At 41.2% G+C, this 25,573-nt stretch overlaps 1 protein-coding gene across 8 annotated transcripts in view; it reads right to left on the reverse strand.

The window, feature by feature from the left end:
- Positions 1-251: 251 nt before the first annotated feature.
- Positions 252-25,573, reverse strand: part of AGBL2 (ATP/GTP binding protein like 2) — a 42,437-nt gene continuing 17,115 nt past the window's right edge. For 2 of the 8 annotated variants that reach the window (XM_036861649.1, XM_036861642.1), the window contains 12 exons: positions 24,477-24,584; positions 19,381-19,534; positions 16,789-17,571; positions 14,837-14,993; positions 12,668-12,794; positions 12,026-12,126; positions 10,514-10,644; positions 7,133-7,199; positions 5,243-5,368; positions 4,648-4,755; positions 2,552-2,635; positions 288-1,007 (listed from right to left, as the gene is read on the reverse strand). In XM_036861649.1, the coding sequence (XP_036717544.1) occupies positions 834-1,007; positions 2,552-2,635; positions 4,648-4,755; positions 5,243-5,368; positions 7,133-7,199; positions 10,514-10,644; positions 12,026-12,126; positions 12,668-12,794; positions 14,837-14,993; positions 16,789-17,571; positions 19,381-19,534; positions 24,477-24,584 (2,120 nt within the window). In that variant the 3' untranslated portion in view covers positions 288-833. Of the gene's footprint in view, positions 1,008-2,551; positions 2,636-4,647; positions 4,756-5,242; positions 5,369-7,132; positions 7,200-10,513; positions 10,645-12,025; positions 12,127-12,667; positions 12,795-14,836; positions 14,994-16,788; positions 17,572-19,380; positions 19,535-24,476; positions 24,585-25,573 lie in introns of all 8 variants that reach the window. The other 6 variants (XM_036861644.1, XM_036861650.1, XM_036861643.1 and 3 more) reach the window with 6 other exon arrangements.

Genomic DNA, 25,573 nt, shown 5'->3' on the forward strand with positions numbered 1-25,573 from the left:
GTGGCTGAAAGAGTTTAAAAGTGATGACAAAAAACGTACTAGGAAACTTTCAATCCAATGTGAAAGGAAGCAGGAAAAGTCAAAATAGGAGGCCTGGCATGAACTGGAGTGACCCTTGTGTAACATGACTCCAGCACGTTGACGTGCAGGCCGTAGCCGGCAGATGGTGCTTGGTGCTTGCGAGGGATAGAAAATCTCAAATATCTATTCACACAAGATTATGCAGTTAACCAATCAAAGGGAACAATTTGTGGGGGAGAAAGAATTTTAATCAATGGGTTAAAAAACTTACATAACCGTGCTGAACACAATATATGCAACACTGACTTCCAGGTAATACATGAGTTGTTTTCTCTATGTGGGAACACCTCACCCTGAGCAAACGTGATATACCCCAGTGAGACTGATCATTCAACACTAGAAAGCTTTGACACAAGACTTTTAACATAGTAAACTCCCAGAATACCTTTAAAACAGAGTTTGCACTTTTAAAATTGATTTGCACATAATTTTAGAGAGAATATCTATTGGTTAAACTGAGGTATATCTGTGTTGTAGTTTCACGAGCACACACTTCGATTTCTGATAAGGGAAGCTTTTGGATACATCACAATAAAATTTCATTTTATGAAAAAATAATTTAATTTGTGAGGTATGCATCTTGAGAGCATGAACACAGTGTAAGCACCTGGGGTGAGGACAGTGCATGATGAACACACAACACAGGATACCACAAATGAACGTAATTCCCTAGCATACAAATCCCTTCGTTACAAGATGTGTCTAACCCAAAACACAGCAAGAAAGCACCTGTGTGGCATGGCCCAGGCACCCTATGGGTAGGTGTATATGTGCAAGGATGGGTATACCACCGCAGTCGTACGGCCTCCCTTTGTGGCAGGATATCTGTTCCTGGACCAGTTTGGCTTCGTATCTGGAGCTGGCTCTTGGCTGGGGTTTGTGTTTCTCTTTGGAGAGCATGATACTGTAAATCCTGGCTTCTCTCTCTGTGCAGACAAGACATAAAAGGTGAACCACTTGATGCTGCAATTCCTGAAGTTATAGTTAGGGTTGGTGCTGGTTTCGCAGGAGTCAGTGAGAAATATTTGCGTTTCCCCTCAAATACCAAAGTAGCTGACGTTGTTACAGGGCAGGGGTCAATCAAGCATTTGTCCTAGTCCCTCAGATAGCCAAAGAAAGGTCCATGGGCAATATTTTAATTGCCCTGAGAAGTTTAGGGACTGCGTTTTATAAGCTGTCTAGAAACATTACACAAAGGAAGAGAAGAGCTTAATTTACAAGCTGGGAGACTGTCCCCTTTTTAAAACTCTGCTTATCTGACCTGCCACGGAAGTTAAATGCCTACATCTCTGTTAAAGAAACATTAAATTAGAAATTTAAAGAAAATGAAGTAAAAGTAAAGGTTTGCAAGGCATTCGTCTACTACATTGTGTTTAACTGAATCCCTAGTTACATGTTACAGCCTAACTCGCATGTTTCAGTGGTAGGATATGGTTTTAGCCACCCACAGACATCTTGCAGTGGATGCTGTATGAGGAAAGAGGACAGTCATCACTTATCAGTGTGTCAAGACAGAATCCTCTTTGATTTGACTTTATCTACATCTCTCTTTTCACTGCTCTGTTTCTGTTATATCATGGTGGTTGGACTATCTACCTTGTTACCCCTCCTAGAGGACCACGGCCTTAAGGGAGGGCTCATGTCATACAGTCTTCAAAGGGCCCCACACATAGTAGGTCCTCCATAAGATACTGACGGGTAAATGAGAGCATCATCCTGAGAATTCCCAAGCAGCAGACGTGGGAAGACGGCAGGGACTTCACCTTGAGAGGATCATCCATGCTATACCCAGTGCACCTACAGTAATCCAGTGGTCCTCAGTCTTTGCTCCACCCGGACACATGTGAGCAGCACTTTCCCACAGACACAATCAGGGCTATTTGAAACCACAGCTCACCAGCTGTTTCTTTACTTCTTTTTCCTCCCTCTCAGGAAAGAATATGCAAGTGCAAATGAGCAAGAGAGATGTTATTATAGGGATAAATATGAATTCGTTCTAACTTATTATTTTAAAAAAGCAAATCGTTCACAAACCTCGGTACCGAACGATCACTGTAACAGTGGATGTGAAACACCCCTCACAACTGATGGTGGCACCCCGGTTTGTTAACACCTCCTAGGGTTGAGAATCACTGCGTTCACCATCATTTTCTACCTGAAATGTTGCCATGGATTTACAAAATAATAGCTGCCTAACAAATGTTCATTGAAATGAAACTAAATTCTCCGTGGCAAGCTTTCAGCCCTGGCTGGGCTTCCTCCGTCCTGCAGTACTTTGTGGGCTATGCCCCTGGCTGGTGAGGTGTTTTGTAGCCTGAGAGTGCAAACGACGTTAGATGTTCACCTCAGCAGAACAAATCCAAGGAGGTGATACTGTGTGGATTGCAGATCACCACCCCTCCAAATCGCATAATACATTTGAAAAATAAATTAATTGCTGGCATATATATACATATATTAGGTGAAATACCTGCATTCTCTCTTTATTCTTAGTCAAAATCAAGGTGGTCATTTTTGATGGGCCCAGGGAGGTGCCTTTGTCTCTTCCATTTAACTAAAATAAATGAACACATTCTCACTAAATTTTCCACTTGGACAAGTGTGATTATATAAAACACACAGAGTATTTTTTATTCACGCATGTTGATTCATTATGATACTCTAACATGAAAAGAGAGGCAGAACACAAACAAATAGTAATTTGAAGAAAAGAAGGAAACTAATACTTATTGAATGCCTACCATATGCCACATACTTCACACATGGTTTCACATCAAATATTCTCAACAACCTTATGTGTAGATATTATTACCCCAACATTTTAGATGCAGCAACTGAGCCCCTGGGTGGTTAAGTAACTCACGGAAAACTACATAGTGGGGATGGAATTTGAACTCCAGACAGACCCCATAGCTTGTGCTCTTGCCGTGATTACACTAGACACCGAATGGCCCTCAGTACTGGACAGAGATGGCTGTGCTTGGTGCGGGCTCCTCTGTGTAATGCTGTGGGACCTTATTCTACCATTCGTAACCACAGGGCAGCACTCCACACGAGGAGGGCCTCATGCACCCTATTTGGCTACTATTGTACCCAAACCTATTTTTATACATAAAAGAACCAAGGATTTTATAGCCACACTCCAAAGTACTAAAAGTTGGGTGAATTTGTCTCCTCTGTTTCCTACTGCATCCTACTCTGTATGTAACTCCCTGCTTACTTGTTAAAATACCCAGCAGACCCTAAGGTCCCTGAGGCAGGGATAGTGTTTTGTTCACTGTTGCACTCCCAGCATCCAGTAGACGGCCTGGCATGTAGTAGTTACACAATACAATTTGCTGAATGGATGGATGGATGGTAAAGCAGCCCGCTCTTATGTTTTGGGTATAAAATCACAATTCACCAACATGTGATATCAGACTTCAGTGGTGTCTAATCCAAAGCAGTGTCAGTGTCCCCACCAATTTTAATGTCCCCCTGCTCCTAGTGGCACTGACAGTGAGAGTGACAGAGGGCTATTGCACTCTTCACCCTCTGAGAGAGACGTACTAATTGGAAAAATCAGAGAATCTGTGTGACAAAAAGTCAAGAACGGAACAGAATAGGGAGCCCAGAAATAAACTCATGCATATATAGTCAATTAATTTTCAACAAAGGAGCCAAAAATAACCAGTGGGGAAAAGATTGTATCCTTAATAAATGGTGCTAGGAAAACTAGATATCCACATGCAAAAGAATTCAACTGTACCCCATCTTATACCATACACAAAAGTCAACCCAAAATGGATTAAAAAGTTAAATTCAAGATCCCAAACTGTAAAACTTTTAGAAGAAAACATAGGGGGTAAAGTCCTTGACACTGGCAATGATTTTTTGGATTTGACATCAAAAGCAAAGACAATAAAAGCAAAAATAAACAAGCGAGACTAAAACTGAAAAGCTTCCGCACAACAAAGGAAACAATCAATAAAATGAAAAGATAACCTATCGAATGGGAGAAAATACTTGCAAACAACATAATTCAGCCTTAAAAAGGAAGGAAATCCTGCCATTTGCAACAAAATATATTCACATGGGTGGAGGGCATTATGCTAAGTGAAATGAGCCAGACAAAGACAAATGCTGCATGGTATCACTTATATGTGGAATCTAAAAAAAAAAATCAAACTCATAGAAACAGAGAGTAGAATGGTGGTTGCCAGGTACTTGGGATTGGGGAAAATAGGGAGAGGGTGGTAAAAGGATACAAACTTTCAGTTATAAAATGAATGACGTGTGAAGATTATCATGTATAGCACGGTACCTGTAGCTGATAGTACTGTGTTGTATAATTTAAATTTGCTAACAGAGTAGGACTTAAGAGTTCTCAGAAAAAAAAAAAAAAAAGTGAATATTTATTTGAGGTGAAGGATGTGTTAATTAACTAAACAGTGACAATCCTTTCTCAATGTATATATATATATATCAAATCATCATGTTGTACACTTTAAACATATTACCAAAAAAAAGGTTTTAATAAATTTTCCATGAGTGAGTGAAAAAAAAAAAGTCAAGCAAAAATACTACCTCATTCAACCTTGGTTTTTCATTTTTCATCATTGAAGAACTGGTATTCTCTGAATTTTTGAAAAAAGCAGGCTGCTTTTGCAGAGTAGAAGCAAACCCTGCCCCTTCCTAGAAGGATTGCAAAGAGAATATTTTTCAGTTGCTCTATTATAATTAATCTACTCATAACTGACCCAATTCACCCAAGAGTAAAACTCCCACCTCTGAAAGCATTTTCATCTTTAGAAAGCAGGGGGTATGGTGTGGGTGTGGCAGCTAGGAAGGAGGTATCCCAGTGTCCTTAGCCTGGACCAAGCCTGAATTCTCAGCCACCCGGCAACTCTGGTCTAGTTCTAGCCACCACTTTTCCATTACCACCTCCTTCCTCTGGAAATCCAGACTTGCTATGCTAGAGTGTAGTGGAGGATTAGTGGGCTAAGCTGAAATCTGCTTAGGGATATCCAGAGGGCCCATGGAAGAGTTCTGAAATCCAAATAGAAAACTTCCCCCTGCCCCATTTCCCTTTCTGGTTTAGAGTAAACCTTAACTCTTTGTCCTGCTCCCTCTGTAGAACACTCTAACTGGACAGTAGAAGTAGGCAGCAGAGCTTTCTTACTGGGGCATCTTCTGTTAACTTTGACTCCTGCATCAAATTACTTTTCTGATACTGTTTATTTCGCTGTTTCCTAGACTGAAGTGGCTTCCTTCTTTTCTTCTTATACATCTTCTTCTTCTGATTCAACTATTCCAGAAAGTACAGAGAAATTCGCCATTGAGCATTCCAGAGGTACGCCCACCCACATGTAGCACTCTTTTCACACAACACTCAAGACACAATGGCTAACCCAGTATGTGTGCCCTCACAGTGTTGAACTGTCGTTGGTTTGGAGAATCAAAAAACAGTTCAGTTACCTCATTACCAGAGACCCCTCCCCACTTAACACCGCCCAAATCCCCCTATTATAGATACACTGCCAAAGGGGCACCTATACCAATAACCAAATATCTGTGATATAAAACGGGAAAGCACATTACTTGTGGCAATATTGGCAGGTACAGATAATACTGATTATTAGATGTGTGCTTAATAGATACAGTTTGGTTGTTACCATAGGGTGGCTTTAATAATTAAGCAAATGAAGCTCAGGACTAGTTTTCCAGGCACCTATGGAGTGGTGAAGCTTATACTGATGCTGCTGTAAGTCCAGCTGAAGAAACTGTGGGGTCCAGTCTGATACGGCTGGCTCCTTCTGACACAGCCTTAAACTCACCCTAGGATGAAGATACTTCTTAATGCAACTAGGAAATCAGGTGCATGATGAACCACAACAAACATTTTGCTGTTTCTAAAGCTCTTATACCATCTATGTAAAAAACAAGTCTGTTAATAGATGGGGCAGAAGAAAAATTACTTAATATATGGAAATATAAAAAAACTACCTAAGACCATGTAAACAAAGAAACACTTTTTAAAAAGTATGGGTCATTTGTGGGACTCCCCTGGTGGCGCAGTGGTTAACAATTTGCCTCCCAGTGCAGGGGACACAGGTTTGAGCCCTGGTCTGGGAAGATCCTACATGCCATGGAGCAACTAAGCCCGTGTGCCACGACTACTGTGCTCTAGAGCCCGTGAGCCACAACTACTGAGCCTGCATGCCACAACTACTGAAGCCCGTGTGCCTAGAGCCCGTGCTGTACAACAAGAGAAGCCACCGTAATGAGAAGCCCACGCACCGCAACGAAGAGGAACCCCCACTCACCGCAACTAGAGAAAAGCCCCCGCGCAGCAACGAAGACCCAACGCAGCCAAAAATAAATAAATAAATAAATAAATGAATAAATAAATAAATAAATTTATTAAAATAAAAAAGTATGGGTCATTTTTTAAAAATTGATTTATATTTTATTTATTTATTTTTGGTTGCGTTGGGTCTTCGTTGCTGCGTGCGCGCGGGCTTTCTCTAGTTGCGGCGAGTGGGGGTTACTCTTCGTTGTGGTGCACGGGCTTCTCATTGTGGTGGCTTCTTTTGTTGCGCAGCACGGGCTCTAGGCAGCGGGCTTCAGTAGTTGTGGCACGCAGGCTCAGTAGTTGTGGTGCAGGGGCTTAGTTGCTCCGCAGCATATGGGATCTTCCCGCACCAGGGATCGAACCTGTGTCCCCTGCATTGGCAGGCAGATTCTTAACCACGGCGCCACCAGGGAAATTCTGGGTCATTTTTAACAACCTCTATCTCTTAACATGGGTTTCACTTTTAGTTAAACTTTTTTTCCCCATTTTTAATTAATTTTGGAATAAATATGGAGTCCTCGCATGTTTCCCCCCAGATTTAAAAAAGAAAGTTATAAAGGACAAATGAAAGACTCCAGGGCAGGGTAACCAGTTAGGATGCTACTGCTGTATTTTCTGCAGATCTTGGGATAGTTGAAAATTCTTCCAAATTATCCAGTAGTGTCATGCTTTTTTCAGGCTGCTACTTTCTGGGTGCAAGAGTCTCTATAATCTTACCTCATCTGCTGTGTTCAGTAGGTGAACGGGGAGACCATCTGAGAGGGAGCTGTCAGAACCACTGGTGCTGTTTCCAAAAGGAAAGGAAAAAGGGAAATACCTGTTATTAATGTCTAGGATGTAAAACACTTAGCAGACCAGCAGCATGGGATTAGGACACCTAGTCTGCTATTTGCCCACATTGTCTGTGTTTCAATTACTAAGAATTCTTGATAAGCATATCCATTTGTTCATTCTGAACACCTACTGCATGCCAGGCAGTGCACAGGAAACAGAGATGAACCATGTGGCAAAATAAACACTGGCCGGATGGGCAAAGCTGCCCTTGGCAGTGATTGTGAGAGACTGTAGGATTCTTAATGAGCAGCCCTGGAGAACAGCAGGGGACTGGGATTTGTTTGAAAGCAGGGGCTTTGTCTCGTTCATACCTGTCTAGCCACTGCCAGTTCAGAGAGCAAGGATCTGACTAGGTACTCTTCAAAAATGTGTTGAATATGCAAATAGATATATTTAATAATAAAGAATCTGTAGGTCAGAGATTAGGAGCATTACTTTTATCACTCCCATTCCCCCTTCAAAAGTTTTGGATGCACACCTAGATTGATCTAAAGTCCTCCCCACAAACTGTCCCCTCCCCTTTTCTTCAAAGGCTAGGAGGAATGAAGACACAGATAATCCATCCTTTCTTCCTTCATCATGTCCTTTGCTTCTGTGTCACATTATATTTTCCCCTTTCCTGGGGTGTGGTTGGCTAGAACTGAAAGCTGCGCTCTATGACACGTCCTCCATATATAAAAAAATGTCTTAGGCACAAAACTCAAATCTCCTGGGAAAAGACAGCATTTCAAACCATTCTTTTGCTCAGCACTTTCATTCTGTTCATGCCCCCCTCCCTCCCATCAGTGCACAATGAGGAGCCCCACAGCAAGGCAGCGGGAAGAAAGCCCTCTCTTCTCTGATCTAATTCCCAACTCCCTGTTCTCACAAGGCTTTTCCAGTCTGAGGAGTAGCCTTTGAGGCCACTAGATAATAGCCTCTGACATCCCTTTCGGAGGTAATAGAAAACTTTAACAAATGGGATAAAAAGCATTAGATGCAGTATGCCCCAGAAGATGTCGAAAATCATGTATGTGCACACAGACAGAGCAAACTCAAACTGGGCTTGCACACACAGTCTGCTTTTCTGTGTAATCATGTGAATGGATAGGAGGAGCCCCATGGAGGCTGGTGCAGAGGTTGGCAGATTGGTTTCAATAATTCTTAACTAAATGCCTCAGAGTATCCCTGCTGAGCCTGTCAGAATGCAGTCAGGATGCTTCTGAGTTGGTCCCCCTGGGCCCTATATGTATGACTTGATAGGCAGGGGGCATTTTGTTTTTGAGGCTGAAAGTGAAGAGGGTTTGATGCAGTGGTCCTGGAGAGTTAGGCAAAGGATTCTGGGAGAGTGGAAGAGGCAACGTGGTGAATGGGACACCCTACCTGGGCTGATGGTCTGGTTTAAGGTTCCTAAAGAGACATTTGGGAGACTCAGCCAGCAGAACTACTTTAGGACCCAGAATCAATGTGCTACGTAGAGTGGGTGGGCGAGCCATCCGCTTCCCACTTTCTACCACAGACTACAGTGCAGTCTCTAGCAGAAGGCCGCCATGCCCTGCCCAGAAACCTCCTGACTGAGGACAGCTGGGGCAGTAAGCTCGAGTAGGAGGTGTTCTGGCACACCTGTGAAATAACCACCCCCTACCTGGGGGCTTCCTAAAATAGCTGTGGAGACTATTAGAGTGGGCCCGAGAGCCTACATACTAAATGAATTCAACAAATATTTATTGAGCTCTCCCTATGTGCAGGTACTGTTCTAAGTAAATGAGATACAGAGATGAACAAAACAAAGATCTCTGACCTTGTGGAACGTACATCCTAGTAGGGGGAGACAGGCAATAAATAATAGACACAACAAAGACATAAGTGATACAGAATGACAAATGATACAGAAGGTGGTAAAATGCTATGGAAAAAAGCAGAGCATGTAAAGGGGATAAGGAATGGCAGGAGGGTGAAGGCAGGGGAGCAAGTTGCAATATTAGAGTAATGAGGGTAGGCCACACTGAAAAAGCTGACGTTTAAGCAAAGACTTGAAGGCGGTGAAGGAATTAGCATTGTGAATATCTGGGGGAGAGCAGTTGGAACTGCCAGTGCAAGGGCCCTGAGGTAGGAGAGGGCCTGACAAGTCTGAGGTAGAGAGGGGAGACCAGTGTAGCTGTAGCAGTGTGTGAGAGGGTGAGGGTGGAGGTCACAGAGGTAGCAGATGGCTAGATCCTATAGCCTTGTAGGCCACTGTAGGGTCCTTGACTTTGTATCTGAGTGAAGTGGTGGAGCCACTGAGGTGTTTTAAACAGAGGAATGACACGATCTGATTTACTTTAAAAGAATCACTCTCCTGGTTTTCTTTTGGCCGTGCTGGTCCCTTCCTAGTCTTATCCGCTGGCTCCTCACTGTCTCTTTAACCTCTTATAGCTATGGTACCCAGCTCAGACTCAGACCTCTTCTCTACTCTACCTGCACTTACTCCCTTGGGATATCTGCCACACTTAAGGTTTAAATATCATCTATCCATGATGACTCTCTCCATCAGACCTCTCTACACTGAACTCCAGACTCATATATCCAACTACTTATTCCACATCTCCATTTAGACACCTACTAGACATCTCAAACTGAACATGCCCAACACTAGGTTCCTGATCTTCATCACCCCCCTAACCTTCTCCACCCACTTCATCTTCCCCAGCTCAGTTAAAGGCAACTCCATCCAACCAATTATAGAGTCATTCTCTGTTTCTCTCATGCCCGATATCCAATCCATAAGCAAATCTTAATGTTTGAAACTTCAAAATATATCTAGAATCCAACCAATTCCCACAACCCCAAACACTGCTACACCCCTAAGCACCATCACCCTTCTTCTGTATTATTGCAAGAGTCTCCTAATGAGTGTCCTGCTTAGACCTTTCCTCTTTACAATCTCTTTTCCACATAGCAGCCCCAGTAAAACCTAAGTCAGGTCACGATACTTGTGTACTTAAAACCTTCCAAAGGCTTTCCATCTCCCTTGAAGTAAAAGACAAAGGCTTCACAATTGCCTACGAGGCCCTACACAAACTGCCTGCCCATCTCTCTAACCCTCTCTAGAGCCTAGAAAAGAGGCTGTCAAAGATCAGGCACTCAATACATAGTTGTTGAATGAAGTGCATTCAAGTGTGCCGTGATTTATTCAATATTTTGCACCTGAGGTTCAAAACCAACAAAACAACAGAGCAGGCAAGACAACTTAAAAAAAAAAAAAATAGAACCCCTATGGTTTTTCTTTGAAATGAAGTTTGTTACCTGGATTCAATGTCAGACAAAGAGATGTCACTCCAGCTTCCTTCTAAATCCATATCTTGTCCAAGTTCATTGAATTTCTTATGGATCTCCTGTTGTAAGAGCTCTTTAAGCTCTGCTAGACACTGCATGAACTATAGAAGTGAAAAAAAGAACTATTTTTGATTATTCATTTAGTTATTCATCAGATATTTACTAAGTATACGCTGAAAGGCACTTTATTTATTGCTGGGGACATAAAGATGAGTAAGCTGTAACCTCTGCTACTAAGGACATGTTAACAACAAGTTACATGAGCTGTAGGAACAGACAGAAGCATTTTTAGGGCAGAATATCAGTGAACACTGCTTTAGTCACTTTTCCCTGGCTAAAGCCAATGAGAAACTTCTTGAACAATGCAAATGTCAGATTTATTTTATTTTTTTGAGTAGCAAGGTAGGGAAAGTTAGAATGGGGTTGTTCAGAATTTGGCCTATGGCAAATCTGATTTAACAGGCCCTATTTTGAGGTCAAAGTGTCTTTTAAGTACTTTTTAATTGAACAGTTGCATCCAGAGTGGTGCATGTCATGTGTTCCCAGGGCCGACATTTCAGAGGGGGTATGAGAAACGAGTTAGAGACCGTGAGTACAGGCTCCCTTTTAAGAAGGCGAGTGGTGATGGGAAATAGAAATAATCTCCTGGAACAACAAGGCTAAAGGAAGCCTTTGTTTGTGATTTAGGATGGGGGCAGCTTGAGAACATCTGCAGTTGAGGGGAAGAAGAAAAGGAAAAATCTGAGGGCACAGAAAAGAGAGGAGGTAACTGAGGCAAGACCTCAGGGAGGCCACAGGGGAGGTTGGCAAGTGCTTGAAGGACAGGGGTAGTTTTGGAGAAGAGAAAGGACACCTGATTTTCTGAAATAGGAGGAAGGGAAGTAAGAATTGGTGCTGCCACAGCTAAGCCTAGAAGTGAGGGAGAGGTGTGCTGAAGGGGAGCTGGCACCATGGCCTCTGTGCTTGGGGAAGTATGAGGTCTTATCGTTTGCTGAGACTGCAGGCCGGGGGCTTTCTTTTTTTTTTTTTTTTAATTTTTATTTATTATTTATTTATTATGTTTATTTTTGGCTGTGTTGGGTCTTCGTTTCTGTGTGAGGGCTTTCTCCAGTTGCGGCGAGTGGGGGCCACTCTTCATCGCGGTGCGCGGGCCTCTCACTATCCCGGCCTCTCTTGTTGCGGAGCAGAGGCTCCAGACGCTCAGGCTCAGTAGTTGTGGCTCACGGGCCCAGCTGCTCCGCGGCATGTGGGATCTTCCCAGACCAGGGCTCGAACCCGTGTCCCCTGCATTGGCAGGCAGATTCTCAACCACTGCATCACCAGGGAAGCCCCGGGGGCTTTCTTATTTTCTTTGATTAGAAAGACTTCAGAAAAATATTAAGAGGAAAATAAAGATTGCCTGTAATCCCACTGGGCTGACTTCGGACCCATGTGAAAACGATCACAGTAACATCCCCATATTTCTTGAAACCCCATTTTTACCTTGGTTCTGTCAGGATCACAGAAATCCAGAAGGGTGTCACAGACATGATAACCCAGGGATTTTAGATCCTCAGGGGTAAAGTGAGTGTCTCTTTTATTGCCTGCGGAAAAAATCCATAACACTTCTTATTAAATCTTAATGAGCAAATGCAAATCTAATTTATGAATATCTCGTTAGAAACACCACCTATGATTCTAGAATATTACGCTTCTGGACAGGGTCTCTCTCCTTCTAGTTTTAGTTTGATTCAGGAGAATCTTTGACAATGAACAAGTTTACAATCACGATGGCTACAGTTACTGAGGCTTTACTCTGTGGTAGGCACTATGTCAAGTGTTTTACATGCATTACCTCATTAAGTAGTGCCTGTAATGCAGGTACTATTATTATTGCCAGTAAACGGAAATTCAAACCCAGACCTGCCTGATTTCCAGGGCCTGAGCAACCACTATGCTATACTGCCCCATCAGGTATTACATTTCACACTCATATTTTGGGTTCTCAAATTTAACATTAAGGCACAGACAAGAAAATCTTCTAGGTCAATTATTTCCCCAACATTCAAGGAGATTTCATCTCCCCAGTGCTTTGCTTGGCGTCCCCTTGCCATGCTGGCTTATGATATACAAAAGAGAGCTTACCCAGGGTGGACCCACCAAAGGTAGACTCCATGGTATAGCTGTTTAGGATTCCCATCCGCCACATCACGACTCGTCCTGTTCCTTCTTTGCACTTTTGGACTTTAAAATTACAACTATGAAAAGAGAACTAAAGAGAAATCCAAGCCCTCTGTTAATCATAAATTGGCAAACGTTAAGATGTCTAAAATTCACTAATATGAATTTAAAAAATAGTTCCCTTGGGTTCTATATATTACTTCCTAACGTTATGTTCCATAAAATACTAATTCTAAGAGATGTTAATAGATGTAACAGGAAAAAATGAGTTCTGTTGGTCAGGGAGAAGAAGGTTTAACAAGACTAAACAGGCCTCCTCTGCAGGACTTCTCAGAGCATTTAATATGTTGTGAACGGTGACCCTCCAAAGGGGAGAGAGTATATTCTGATTTTCATTGCCCATGAACCCTTCCTTTCCTTCTCCACCTTCCCCGGGGACACAGTGCAGGACTAGGGTTCCCTGAAGGCCTGTTTGGGAATGCTGGCTTACTTTAGCATTCAAGGCACTAGCCAGCCTTTCAGAGATTTATTTTCTACCCCTCCCCAACTTGAACCCTTGGATCTAGTTGGATTTATCCTCTATCTATGATTTGTGTATGCCTCACCCCTACAGTCTCTGCCTAGAACTCTCCTGCTCCTTAACACTAACGTTTCTGGCTTGGAGTTCAATATCCTCTACTGTCTTTCATGACCACCCCAATTCTCTCACCTCACTTGGAGTTTGTAAACATATACTTCACAACTATCCCAACCTATCCTGTCCTGCTGAAAAGGCTTCAGAGTTGGAAGGAGTCTCACTACCAGTGATTTCTGAATTGTGCTCTCTGAAATCCAGAGGTTCTACCGAGGAGCCCCAGGGCACTCCTGCTGCAAGGACTGAGGAGGGCACAGGACGGCAGGGTGCTGAGCCCTCCGCCCACTTCAACTAGCGCACCGCTGCTTTTCATTGTTTTAAACACTAGGTGCCGGATGGGATTTCGTTTGAAGAAAAGAGATCCATGGAAAAAACAGGAAGATTGAAAAAAGAAAAGGAAAAAGAAAGGAAAGAAGGGAGGGAGGGATAAAGGGCAGAAGGAAAAAAAGCTTCCTTTTTCTTTCTTCTTTGTTTTTACAGATAAGAGTAGCAGAGACAAAATATTTGTCCTATATCTTTATGTGAGAAGATTTACACTGTCATTTAAATACTTTTCTGAATCCAACCTAATTTCTTCTTTCCAATGACAGTTACATTTTGTGAATCTATTTATGATGTTGAAAACCAGCTTCTAAATCAATGCAGATACAACTGTCACAGAGCTGTTACTCAGCCAACTATTAAAGACTTTTAAGTTGTTTTTATTAGCCCTTTAATATCTTGCAGTTATTTGTGATCTTGTATTACATAAACGTTTCTGTGGAGGCTCATATAATATTAGCATTTTGCTATTAGCAATATTAGCATTTGTCCTTCAGTCCCTTCTTCCACTGCCAAACACAGGATGAAAGATGAGAGAGAATTCTACCAACTAAGAGTTTGAACTTGTGCCCAGAGCAATTAAAAAAATCATTTTTATTGAGATATAATTCACATGCCATAAAATTCACACATTTAAAGCACACAATTCAGTGATTTAAAGATATTCACAGAGTTGTGTGACCATTACCACAACCTAAGCTTAGAACATTTTCATCACCCCGAAAAGAAACCCACTACCCCTCATTAGCAGTCACTCCCCATGCTATCCTCCCCCCACCAGCCCTAGGCAATAATTAAACCACTTTCTGTCTCTATAGATTTGCCTCTTCTGAACATTTCATAGAATGGAATCATATAATATGTGGCCTTTTGTGTCTAGCTTCTTTTACTTAGCATAATGTTTTCAAGGTTCATCCATGCCCTAGCATACCAGTACTTAATTCTTCTTACTGCCAAATAACATTCCATTGTGTGGATATACTACATTTTACTTATCTTTTCATCGGACACAGAGTAATTCTTAAAGCCACACGTTTCTAAATTCTTGAAGTCCAGGTAGCTGGGATTTACCCAAGATAATGGAGAGATAAAAGTGGCAAATCAAACACTGCATATAGGAAGCAATGAGTTATCCTTCCCCCTTAGTCAATGGACAGAAAATTACCTTACATGCTTACCTTATCTGGTGCATTTTTGCTTAACATTAAAGGAAAGACTCGCTCGTGAAGCCAGAACTTGCGATCGTTGTTATTACAGCCGTACAGGAAGATATTATTCTTACGGCTGTGGCCGTGGAAATCACAATACAAGAGAACCTCCCTTTCTTCAAGAAGTCTGTTGGGGGTGGGGGAGGCAAACAAAGAACTCAGTGGATATACAGGGCATGATCAAGGATCCTTTGGAGTCTCTTCCTTAAGGATGTCTGTTGATACTTTCCCTCCTAAGAAAATTTCAGCCCCTCATGACCTTCAAAGGACCCTATGCCCAACCTTAGCCCCTGCTGGAAACATGTCACCAGCACTCCTTGCCTCTGCCAGCCAGAGGAACTTGATGGAAAAGGGGATGTGGAAAGGGGAGATGGGTAGGCCTTGCATAAGCTGACAAGAAAGAGGAGAAAATCTACTAAAGGAAAGCCCACTCTGGTGCAGAACTGTGGAAAGAGAGAGAGAGGTAGAGAGGGGAAAGAACCAAAGAAAGCCTTGGTTTCTGACATTCCAGGGCTAGTTCCTTTAAGACTCAGCTCTTCTTTGTTTCCTGATTACCAGGACACCTATTCAGTTCTCCAAACACCTTCTCCATGATGATGATGGTGGTAACAATAATGCCCCACATTTACAATGTGCAGGGTACTGTGCTAAATAGATTACATGGATTATCTCATTGAATCCTCACAGTAACCACCCAGCACAGGTATTATTATCCCCATTCTACAGATAAGAAAGCTGAAGCACAGAGAGGTTAAATCACTTCCATGGTCACAGAACCAGCCAGTAGTAAAACCAGGTCTCAAACCCAGGCCTGCCTGACTCCAATATACGCTCTTAGCCATTCTGCCTACCAACCCAACACTACTCTCAGCCATTCACACAGATATGGTGAGAAGGTGCGTGCGTTCACATAGTCACAACTGCTGCAGTTTCATGCCCAGCGAAATGGAAGCTCCTTTAAGGCGGGTGCTATTCTATCATAGGCTTCAACTGCTTTTATATATGCTTGGAAAATGCAGATTGATTTATTATTCTTTCTTTCTTTTTTTAAAAAATAAATTTATTTATTTATTTTTGGCTACGTTGGGTCTTTGTTGCTGCACGTGGGCTTTTCTAGTTGTGGCGAGCGGGGGCTACTCTTTGTTGTGGTGATTGGGCTTCTCACTGCAGTGGCTTCTCTTGTTGTGGAGCACGGGCTCTAGGCGCACGGGCTTCAGTAGTTGCGGCTCACGGGCTCTAGAGCGCAGGCTCCGTAGTTGTGGCTCACAGGCTTAGTTGCCACATGCATGTGGGATCTTCCCGGACCAGGGCTCGAACCCGTGTCCCCTGCATTGGCAGGCGGACTCCCAACCACTGAGCCACCAGGGAAGTCCCATTATAATTCTTTCTTCATAAGAGGCAATATAAGATGGTAATAAGGCATTCAGACTCTGCAACCAGAGAACTAGCTCTATGACTTTGGGCAAGCTTCTTAAACTTTCTGGGCCTTAATTTCCTCATCATATACAAGATGCGGATATTGATCGTGCCTACCTCACAGGGTGAATGTGAAGATTAAATGGGTCATGTGTAATACTGCCTGTCGTACATAAGCACTGACTAATTGTTAGGTACTACTATTATTATTACTGTTACACAAGTCTCATCATGAAGACCTATGAATCCCTTGACTTTTGACCTTTTCCATTCAATCATTTCACTTATAAGTGAAATGCTTCTAGCTGAAATCTCGCATGTTCAGTTTCAACCCAAAGATAAGACATGATTTAAAGTTTGAAAATAAACAAACCCAAGTGGCTGCAAAGAGAACGTTGAAGACTCTCCACAAAGCTATACCCGATTCCTATGCCATGAGAAGAGATCTCATGCCATCAGATAGTGCTGACAGCGTTCAGAGTAAGACCAACAGATAAAGGCCTCACCTCTTGATCATGTTCCTGGTGTGCCAGATGCAAGGGAAAGACTCCTTCAGAATAGTTTTATAATGCCTGTTCAAGTCCCTTCCAGCCAATGAACACCGATAATTCCCCACGATCACTCCGTCTGGATTTAACATGGGAACCACTTTGAAGATAAAAATATCTCTGAGGAGCTGGGCATCTGGGGAGTTGCTAAGGATGAAGTCCAAAAAGCCTTTCATAATCCAGGAGCCATTACTTTCCCCAGGGTGCACTCTGGCAGTCAAGACCACAGCTTTCTTTGCAGCTGCCTCTTGAGGGGTCCGGGCTGGGTTGGTGATGGTGAGCAGGTAGATGGTGTTTCCTGCAAGGCTCCGGCATAAAGTTCGGAGTTTGCAGAACTGAGATTGGACGGGGCTGTTTGCCACTGACAGGAGGAAGCATTGCAAGTCAGTGTACGTATATGGGTAGAAGTGTGCAAAGAAGCAAGTGTCCTGGTCATGTGGAAACTGAATGGTCCATGTGAGACAGTAAAAGGGCTGCTGCCCATCATCCGTGTTGTTCCTATAGTACCTGATTTCATCTCCTTCTCTCCTCCAGCCAATGCTGTGGGTGCTGGCATCCAACTGGGAATACATGAGTGGCTTCATCCCTATAGTGTAAAGGCTCTTGGGTTTCAGGAGGTTGACGATGGTGAAGCGATAGGTGACATCTTTCCTGGTGTTCTGAACTCGAAAATAAAACCACTGAGTGTGCTTATTCGTGTAGAGGTCAGTTCGCAAGGTGAGTTCATACTCATAGGTGTTTCTGTAATAGAGAACACAGAAGAATATCTCTATAACTCCACACGCCCCTCAAAAAACAAACATTGTTTCCCTCTGGTAAAAACAGATCTTATTACAACAGAAAAGCCTGCTACATCACACATTTATTTTCTTATTTCCCTAGTTTTCCAACTCACATATTAGGCTAGCAGGAACTTGGGAAAAGAAAGTTTATTCGGAGTGGGACAGGAAGAATCTCAAAACTTACACTGCTGCACAGCATTTCTGGGAGCACTGTGAGCTTCTTGGTATCTTTTGAGAGTATCCAATAGCAGTTTCTAACCACTTCAACACATTTCTCTTTAACACACTGAACAGTAGTGAAGCCAGAGCCCCATGTTGTCTGTTAGCTACATCCTGGACATCATCACTGTAGAGGAGACCTGTAAGCCCTCTGTGCTATTTTTATATCTGATCCTCACTTATTTGAAGATGAGGGGGCATCTCTGGAATGCTTTCACCTTGTTGAACTTGCAGAAGACAAAATACAAATGCCAAAAAGCATGGAAAGATATTCACCCACATGCATAATTAATGAAGTACAAATTAAAATAGGATATGCCCTTTCCCCTCCATCTCACCAACATTCCAGTGCTGGGAACCGGGCACTCTCACACACTGTTGATGGGGACTAAATCACATTGGGAGGGCAAATGGGCAAAAACTAGCAGTACTGAAGTGATCAAACCCTGAACCAACAATTTTATTTCTAGAGTTTATCTCATAAAACCACAAATACTTAAAAATATAAATGCAGGGAATTCCCTGGTGGTCCAGTGGTTAGGACTCTGCACTTCCACTGCAGGGGGCATGGGTTCGAACCCTGGTCGGGAAGCTAAGATCCCGCAAGCTGCACGGTGCAGCCAAAAAAAAAATGCATAAGGGTATTAATTCGTTAACCAAAATATTGTAAACATCTTAATTTCCCATCAGTTGGGGACAAGGTAAATAAGGTATGGTGTGTCCATACAACAGGACAATATGAACATCTGTGATATGGCCATAGAAAAACATTTAAAATTTATTAAGTGGAAAAAAGCAACACGTAAAACAGTATGTATACCACTTTCCTATTTTTAAAAATATATAATTTGTGTATATTACATATTATAAAGAGAGAGAGAGAGAAAATTAATGTATATACACCAAACTATAAACAGTTGCTGCATCCAGGAGGTATGATTATAGAATTGCAACTTTTATGGTATTTTTATTGAGACTATAAAAAATTAATAACCAGAAACCCAATTAAAGAGTTGGGAGACCAGAAGAGGGAGCTCTCATGTCCTGCAATGATGGCAGAGCCCAACAGGAAGAAAAAAGACTCTTTTTCCTTCCTTGCAAGGACTCAGTCAATGAAAAGCCACGGACCCTTTGTTTACTGGAGCCCTCCCAACTTCCTTCTCCTCTCAGTGAAAGTGTTCTCCCTCTCTTGTAGTGTGGGACTTGCATGTGGCCCCCCCGTGGTTGCAGACCCTGAAATGCAGTTCTCTGCCAATCCTGAATAAACGCATCTTTGCTGGAGAAATATCTGACAGTCTGTTTATTTCAGGTCAACAATGCAAATTTCAAACGCGCACTAATTTCTTTTAGTAGAAAAAATAATTTAGATAATTTTTCATTCTGAGAAGTATGAGTCACAATTATTCCATTCTTCTTCATCGTCCTCACAATTACCTCTCGTCACTTTTCTCTTTCACAAAAACACTCCTGATCCCTAACATGATTCCGGAAGACACCTCTCAGTCACTTCAGGCATCATCCCTTTGGGAAATTCCTCTTTGTTACTCACACTCTAACAGCTTTCTGCAGGTTCCCACTCTCAAACCTTGATTCAAACAGCAGAGTATTATCTTCTGGTCCTTGCAACGTGACTGCCAGTTCCTTGATAATCCCTCGTTTGCCTCCCACTCTGGAACTGGTGAAATAGGAATCTTCGGAGGGCACTGTAGATGAGACAGACATATTCAGTCCAAGTTTCACTCCGAATCCATCTATCCAGCAAATATTAATTGAGCCCCTCTGTGTTCAGCACTATTCTAGCTTAAGAACAATGAGTATTTAAATTTTCAATTGTCCTTGCTGAGACTTGTAATTTTTTTTTTTTTTTAAAGAATTGAGATGTATTTGAATTCAGATTAAAGATCATTAAATTAGGAAGGGATGACTGTGATCTTCGTCCTTTTCTTTCATTGCCATCAAATTCTTAGTCTTTTTTTTTTTAATTTTATTTATTTATTTATTTGTTTATTTATTTATTTTTGGCTGTGTTGGGGCTTCGTTTCTGTGCGAGGGCTTTCTCTAGTTGTGGCAAGCGGGGGCCACTCTTCATCGCGGTGCGCGGGCCTCTCACTATCGCGGCCTCTCTTGTTGCAGAGCACGGGCTCCAGACGCGCAGGCTCAGTAGTTGTGGCTCACGGGCCTAGTTGCTCCGTGGCATGTGGGATCTTCCCAGACCAGGGCTCGAACCCGTGTCCCCTGCATTGGCAGGCAGACTCTCAACCACTGCGCCACCAGGGAAGCCCGAGACTTGTAATTTTTAAAAATGTATTTCTTTGAAGACCTTTAAGTAGTTTAGAGGACTTCCTTTTGCTACCTGGTTACCCTTGGCAACTCAAATACTGCTTATACCCATTTAAACTCTAATTTAAAAGGATGTTGGCAAAAAACTACATTCTAAGTGGAGCACCGGAAAACATTTGCAATCTTACTCTACAAGAACAAACAAAAAGCCACATAGCACCTATTTATTTATTTAAAAAGAAGATAAAGGGGGAAAAAAAAGAGAGAAAATAAAGTACACTCCATGTCATTTTTTTGGTATATCATTCCAGATTTAAATATAACAAAAATAGAAGTTTGAGAAGAACTGGCACGAGTGCAATTTGTCTAAGAGGGAAACAAAATATCATAGCAATTAGTGAAAAGAAAAGGTTATGATTGAAATTTTTTCTTTAACATAAAGCTGAAACAAAAAACATTACACAATTTATATTATTTTATTTACGAAAATTTAGATTATAATCACAACCTCTTTCTAATCCTTGGAATAACAAAGAATCAACTGTTAATTTTTTTTTTTTTTTTTTTTTGGTGGCCTTACAATTTTTCAGACAAATTCAATGAGAATGCCATGTGACACCTTTGATTTTTTGCACTTACTTTTGCAAAACTCTTTTAGGCCCTACGGTTCTCCTAAGGACTCTCTTTGTTCCACACTGTTCTTATCAGTTGTGTCCAGAATCTATTTTGTCATCTTTTGTTGATTTTCTCTTTAACTGTTGACTGATAAAAAATTTCTAGATTCTCAGTTGTCAATGGCTTTGCAGTGATGCAAGCAATTCTTTAACATTCATCAACTTCATACAATCCTGCATCTCTTGTAAGGATAATTTCACTTTTAAAAATATTTACTTATTTATTTGGTTGCACTGGGTCTCAGTCGTGGCAGGCAGATTCCTTAGTTGCAGCTTGTGGGCTCCTTAGTTGTGGCTCACTGGCTCCATAGTTGAGGCACGCAGGCTCCTTAGTAGCGGCATGCGAACTCTCAGTTGCGGCATGCATGTGGGATCTAGTTCCCTGACCAGGGATCGAACTCAGGCCCCCTGCATTGGGAGCACGGAGTCTTAACTACTGCGCCACCAGGGAAGTCCCAGGATAATTTCACTTTGCAATTAATTTTTTACTGTACTTGCATTATGTTGTCAGATGTTAACAATATCCACCATCAAGAAGTGACTGATACCAACAAAGATGCTGACCATCGGGCAGGATAGATAAGAGAATTAAACAAATAGAAACATGTATGGGGTCTGATTTTATAAGTAGTTAGTTCATTAGTAAGTACATTCACATTATGATGACTTTTGCTTCTATACGCAACCTTGCCACTGTGGAGACTTAGAGAATAAATATTTGGATAATAAATGAAAGCAAAGGAGAAAGCGAGCATAAAAAGAAGTGAAAGCACAGAGGAAGTAAAAACAGAAGCAGCAGCAGGAGTACAAGTAATCCATTTAAGAGCTGGGGACCCATGTTATTCAATCTCGTCATGGAACCACAATCAAAGTACAGATCGGCAACCAGATGTCATTAATATAGGAATTTCAATATTTTCTTTAGTCTTTAAGGTAACTTAAAAACGATCCAACTCATAGCCCACAGTAACATTTTTCAATAACAAAACCTCTTTCTTATTTTCCCCTCAATATCCTTACAGCAAGTGGTTGCTCTAGGTCTCCTAAGCTAACAAACTCCCAGATTCTCCCCGGAGCCCCATCTTTTCAGTTTTCTGTTTCTTCATTCCTCCAACAGTGTGGGCTCAGCTCTCCTTGATGAATCCAAAGGACAAGATCAAGACAGCTGCCACAAATGTGTAGTAACAGGACAATAAGGACAATTCACAAAAGCTGCCATATCAGGAGAATGAGCTCTCAACCCCAGGGTTTCCTCCTTTGTAGAAATACGTCTGGATAGAACAGATGAAGCAGTGGCGATTCATGGTCATCTGGTTTATTGAAAATGACTACAGCAAAGTCAACGAGAGGTGAAACAGGCTTATAATATCCAAGAATTTCTTGAGGTTGCAGGAGCAGTACATCCCCTACTATTTATAACCCAAGTCTACTGACTTATGATCTGAGTTTAAAGTCTCCCAAGCTCCTCCTCAGACATTCCATAAGGTGGAGCTAGGTAGACTATGAGTTGCCTCACCTTTTCTACCTCACTAGCTTTTGCCAAAATAGTAATGAGAGCTCAAAATCAAGGCAACTGGGAGTGGAGCATGTGCAACCACATCTCAGATGGGTCCTCTCTGCTAAAATTGGCTCATTTTATTTTTCTAGTTGTAGGAATGTAAACACATTGCAGTCCCTCCTTCCTATTACTGTTTTTTTCAGTAAAAACCTCCCCTGATTTCACTAACTTAACACATCCCATTTCTACTAATTACACTTGGTACATGTTCCTCCTCCAATAAAATAGATTTCTTTTCTGATCATTACTATCTATTAGCTTACTTCTCTTTAACATGGTATATCTCTTCTGCCTTAAAGGTTACTATTACCATCTGTTTCACATCCTCCCCAGCACTTGTTATTGTCTATATTGCTGTTTTAGCTATTTCAGTGGGTCTGAAGTTGATTCATCCTTTCCATAAATATCCTTTATTAAACAGAGGAGATTCTCTCCTATTTCTAGTTTTCAGAATGTTCTTATCATGAAAGGTCTGATTTTGTCAAATGTCTTTTCTGCATTGATTGAGATGACTGTGTGTTTTTTTTCCCTTTGTTCTATTAATGTGGTAGGTCACATCAATTTTCTTATGTTGAACCACCCTTGGATTCCTGGAACAAATCTCGCTTGGTCATGGTATATAATCCTTTCCATATGCTGTTGAATTTGGTTTGCTGGTATTTGGTTGAGGATTTTTGCATTTATATTCATGAGGAATACTAATCTATAGTTTTCTTGTGATGTCTTTGTCTGGCTTTGAATACTGGCTTCATAAGAAGAGCTGGGAAATGTTACCTCCTCCTCTGTTTTCAAAGTTTTGAAGCATTAGTGCTATTTCATCTTTAAATGTTTGGTACAATTCAAACAAATCCTGTTAAGCCATCTGGCCCAGGGATTTCTTTGCAGGAAGATTTTAAATTACTAATTCAATTTCTTTGTCATAAACTGAATTATTCAGACTTTTTATTTCTTCCTGAGTCAGTTTTGATATGTTTTTCTAGCAATTTCTCCTGTTCATCTATGTTGTTTAATTTGCTGACATAAAGTCATTAATAGCATTACCTTGTAATTGTTTTGATTTCTGTAGAGTTGATGCTTGTGTCCCCTTGCATTCCTGATTTCTATAATTTGTGTCTCCTCTCTTTTTTTCTTGGTTGATCTGGCTAAAGTTCTGTCAATTTTGTTAATGTTTCCGAAGGACCAACTTTTGGTTTGATTTTCTGTATTACTTTTCTATTTCACTGATTTCTGTTTTTATCTTTATTATTTCCTTCCTTCTGCTCACTTTGGACGTAGTTTGCTCTTATTTTTCTAATTTATTAAGGTGGAAGCTTATGTAATTGATTTGAGATCTTTCTTCCTTTTAAATACAGGCATTTAAAACCATAAATTTACCTTGCAGTGCTTTGGCTGCATTTCATAAATTTTGATATGTTGTTTTATTTTCACTCAGTTCAAAATATTTTTGAACTCTTCTTATGATTTCTTTAACCCATGGGTTACTTAGAAATGTGTTGTTCAATTTGTAAATATTTGTAGATTTCCCAGATTTCATTCTGTTGTTGATTTCTAATTTAATTTTGCTGTGATCAGAGAATACATTTTGTATGACTTCAATCATTTTAAATGTATTAAGACTCGCTTTACAACCTAGTATATGGTATATCCTGGGGAATTTACCATGTGCCCTTGAAAAGAATGTGTATTTTGTTGTTGGGTACAGTGTCCTGCACATTTTTATAAAAGACAGGAATTCTACCACTAGGATGCCTGCAAATTAATGCAGAAAACCACAGAGTAAATGACAGTCATATGCACATACTACAAAGTACTCACTACAGTTCAGGAGGTGGAGAAAAGAAGAGCAAATTCCCCAAAGATCCAACATCTGATTTTCAGGAAGGGGAATAACAAGGAAGAAGCTATAAAATGGACTCAGAACTATTAAGAAAACATACTAACATTTTAAAAAAATGATTGAAAATTTAAAACTGATTGGTCATGAATTTCAGGGCTCCCACTCAGGTTGGTCTGGAAAAGACAGTTTCTTTATCACTAAAATATGAATTTTTAAAAATCACTTTTAGTATAGAAAATATGTTTATTGTAATTTGGTCATGATTAATCACTCACTGTTCAGTGTGATGACAATACCTGAATCTAATTGATAGACAACTGTGCCTTTTTCTTCTCCAACAATTTCTGGTAACTTTTCATTTCCTGTAGGTTGATAGAAATATTCTGGTTGAGGTGGAACCCACTCTGAAAGAAGACATTAAAAAGTACAAAATAAGAAATAATACAAAAGGCACTTTATTAGAACTGAAATCATAGAAATGATTTCAGTTCCTCTATATTAATAAAAAACATAGACATGAAATCATAATAATGATTATTCAAATGGCTAGTATGGTTGAATCAAACCAAATTCCCACCCTAAGTTTCCAGTGTGTTTGTAAATTAATTATGTCTTGCTTTTCTCTATAAAGACTATGGAGAAATTTTTAACAAAAAGCATATACAACAGAAGTATAAACTTTATTTATTTATTTATTTTTTAAACTTCATTTATTTATTTATTTACTTATGGCTGTGTTGGGTCTTCGTTTCTGTGCAAGGGCTTTCTCTAGTTGTGGCGAGCGGGGGCCGCTCTTCATCACGGCGCGCGGGCCTCTCACTGTCGCGGCCTCTCTTGTTGCGGAGCACAGGCTCCAGACGCACAGGCTCAGTAGTTGTGGCTCACGGGCCCAGTTGCTCCGTGGCATGTGGGATCTTCCCAGACCAGGGCTCAAACCCGTGTCCCCTGCACTGGCAGGCAGACTCTCAACCACTGCGCCACCAGGGAAGCCCTAAACTTTATTTTTTTTATTTTTTTAGATTTTTTTTGATGTGGACCATTTTAAAAGTCTTTATTGAATTTGTTACAATATTGCTTCTGTTTTATGTTTTTTGGGTTTTTTTGCCACTAGGCATGTGGGATCTTAGCTCTCCGACCAGGGATCGAATCCACACCCCCAGCACTGGAAGGTGAAGTCTTAACCACTGGACCACCAGAGAAGTCCCAGAAGTATAAACTTTAAATAGAAGACCTAAAAATAAGGCAGAAAGGTCAATATAGTTGTTGCATCAACTCTTCAAAATTTGTCCCTGGGGCTTCCCTGGTGGCGCAGTGGTTAAGAATCCACCTGCCAGTGCAGAGGACACGGGTTTGAGCCCTGGTCCAGGAAGATCCCACATGCTGTGGAGCAACT

Source organism: Balaenoptera musculus, chromosome 8 (assembly GCF_009873245.2).
Source record: "Balaenoptera musculus isolate JJ_BM4_2016_0621 chromosome 8, mBalMus1.pri.v3, whole genome shotgun sequence".
Classification (NCBI taxonomy): domain Eukaryota; kingdom Metazoa; phylum Chordata; class Mammalia; order Artiodactyla; family Balaenopteridae; genus Balaenoptera; species Balaenoptera musculus.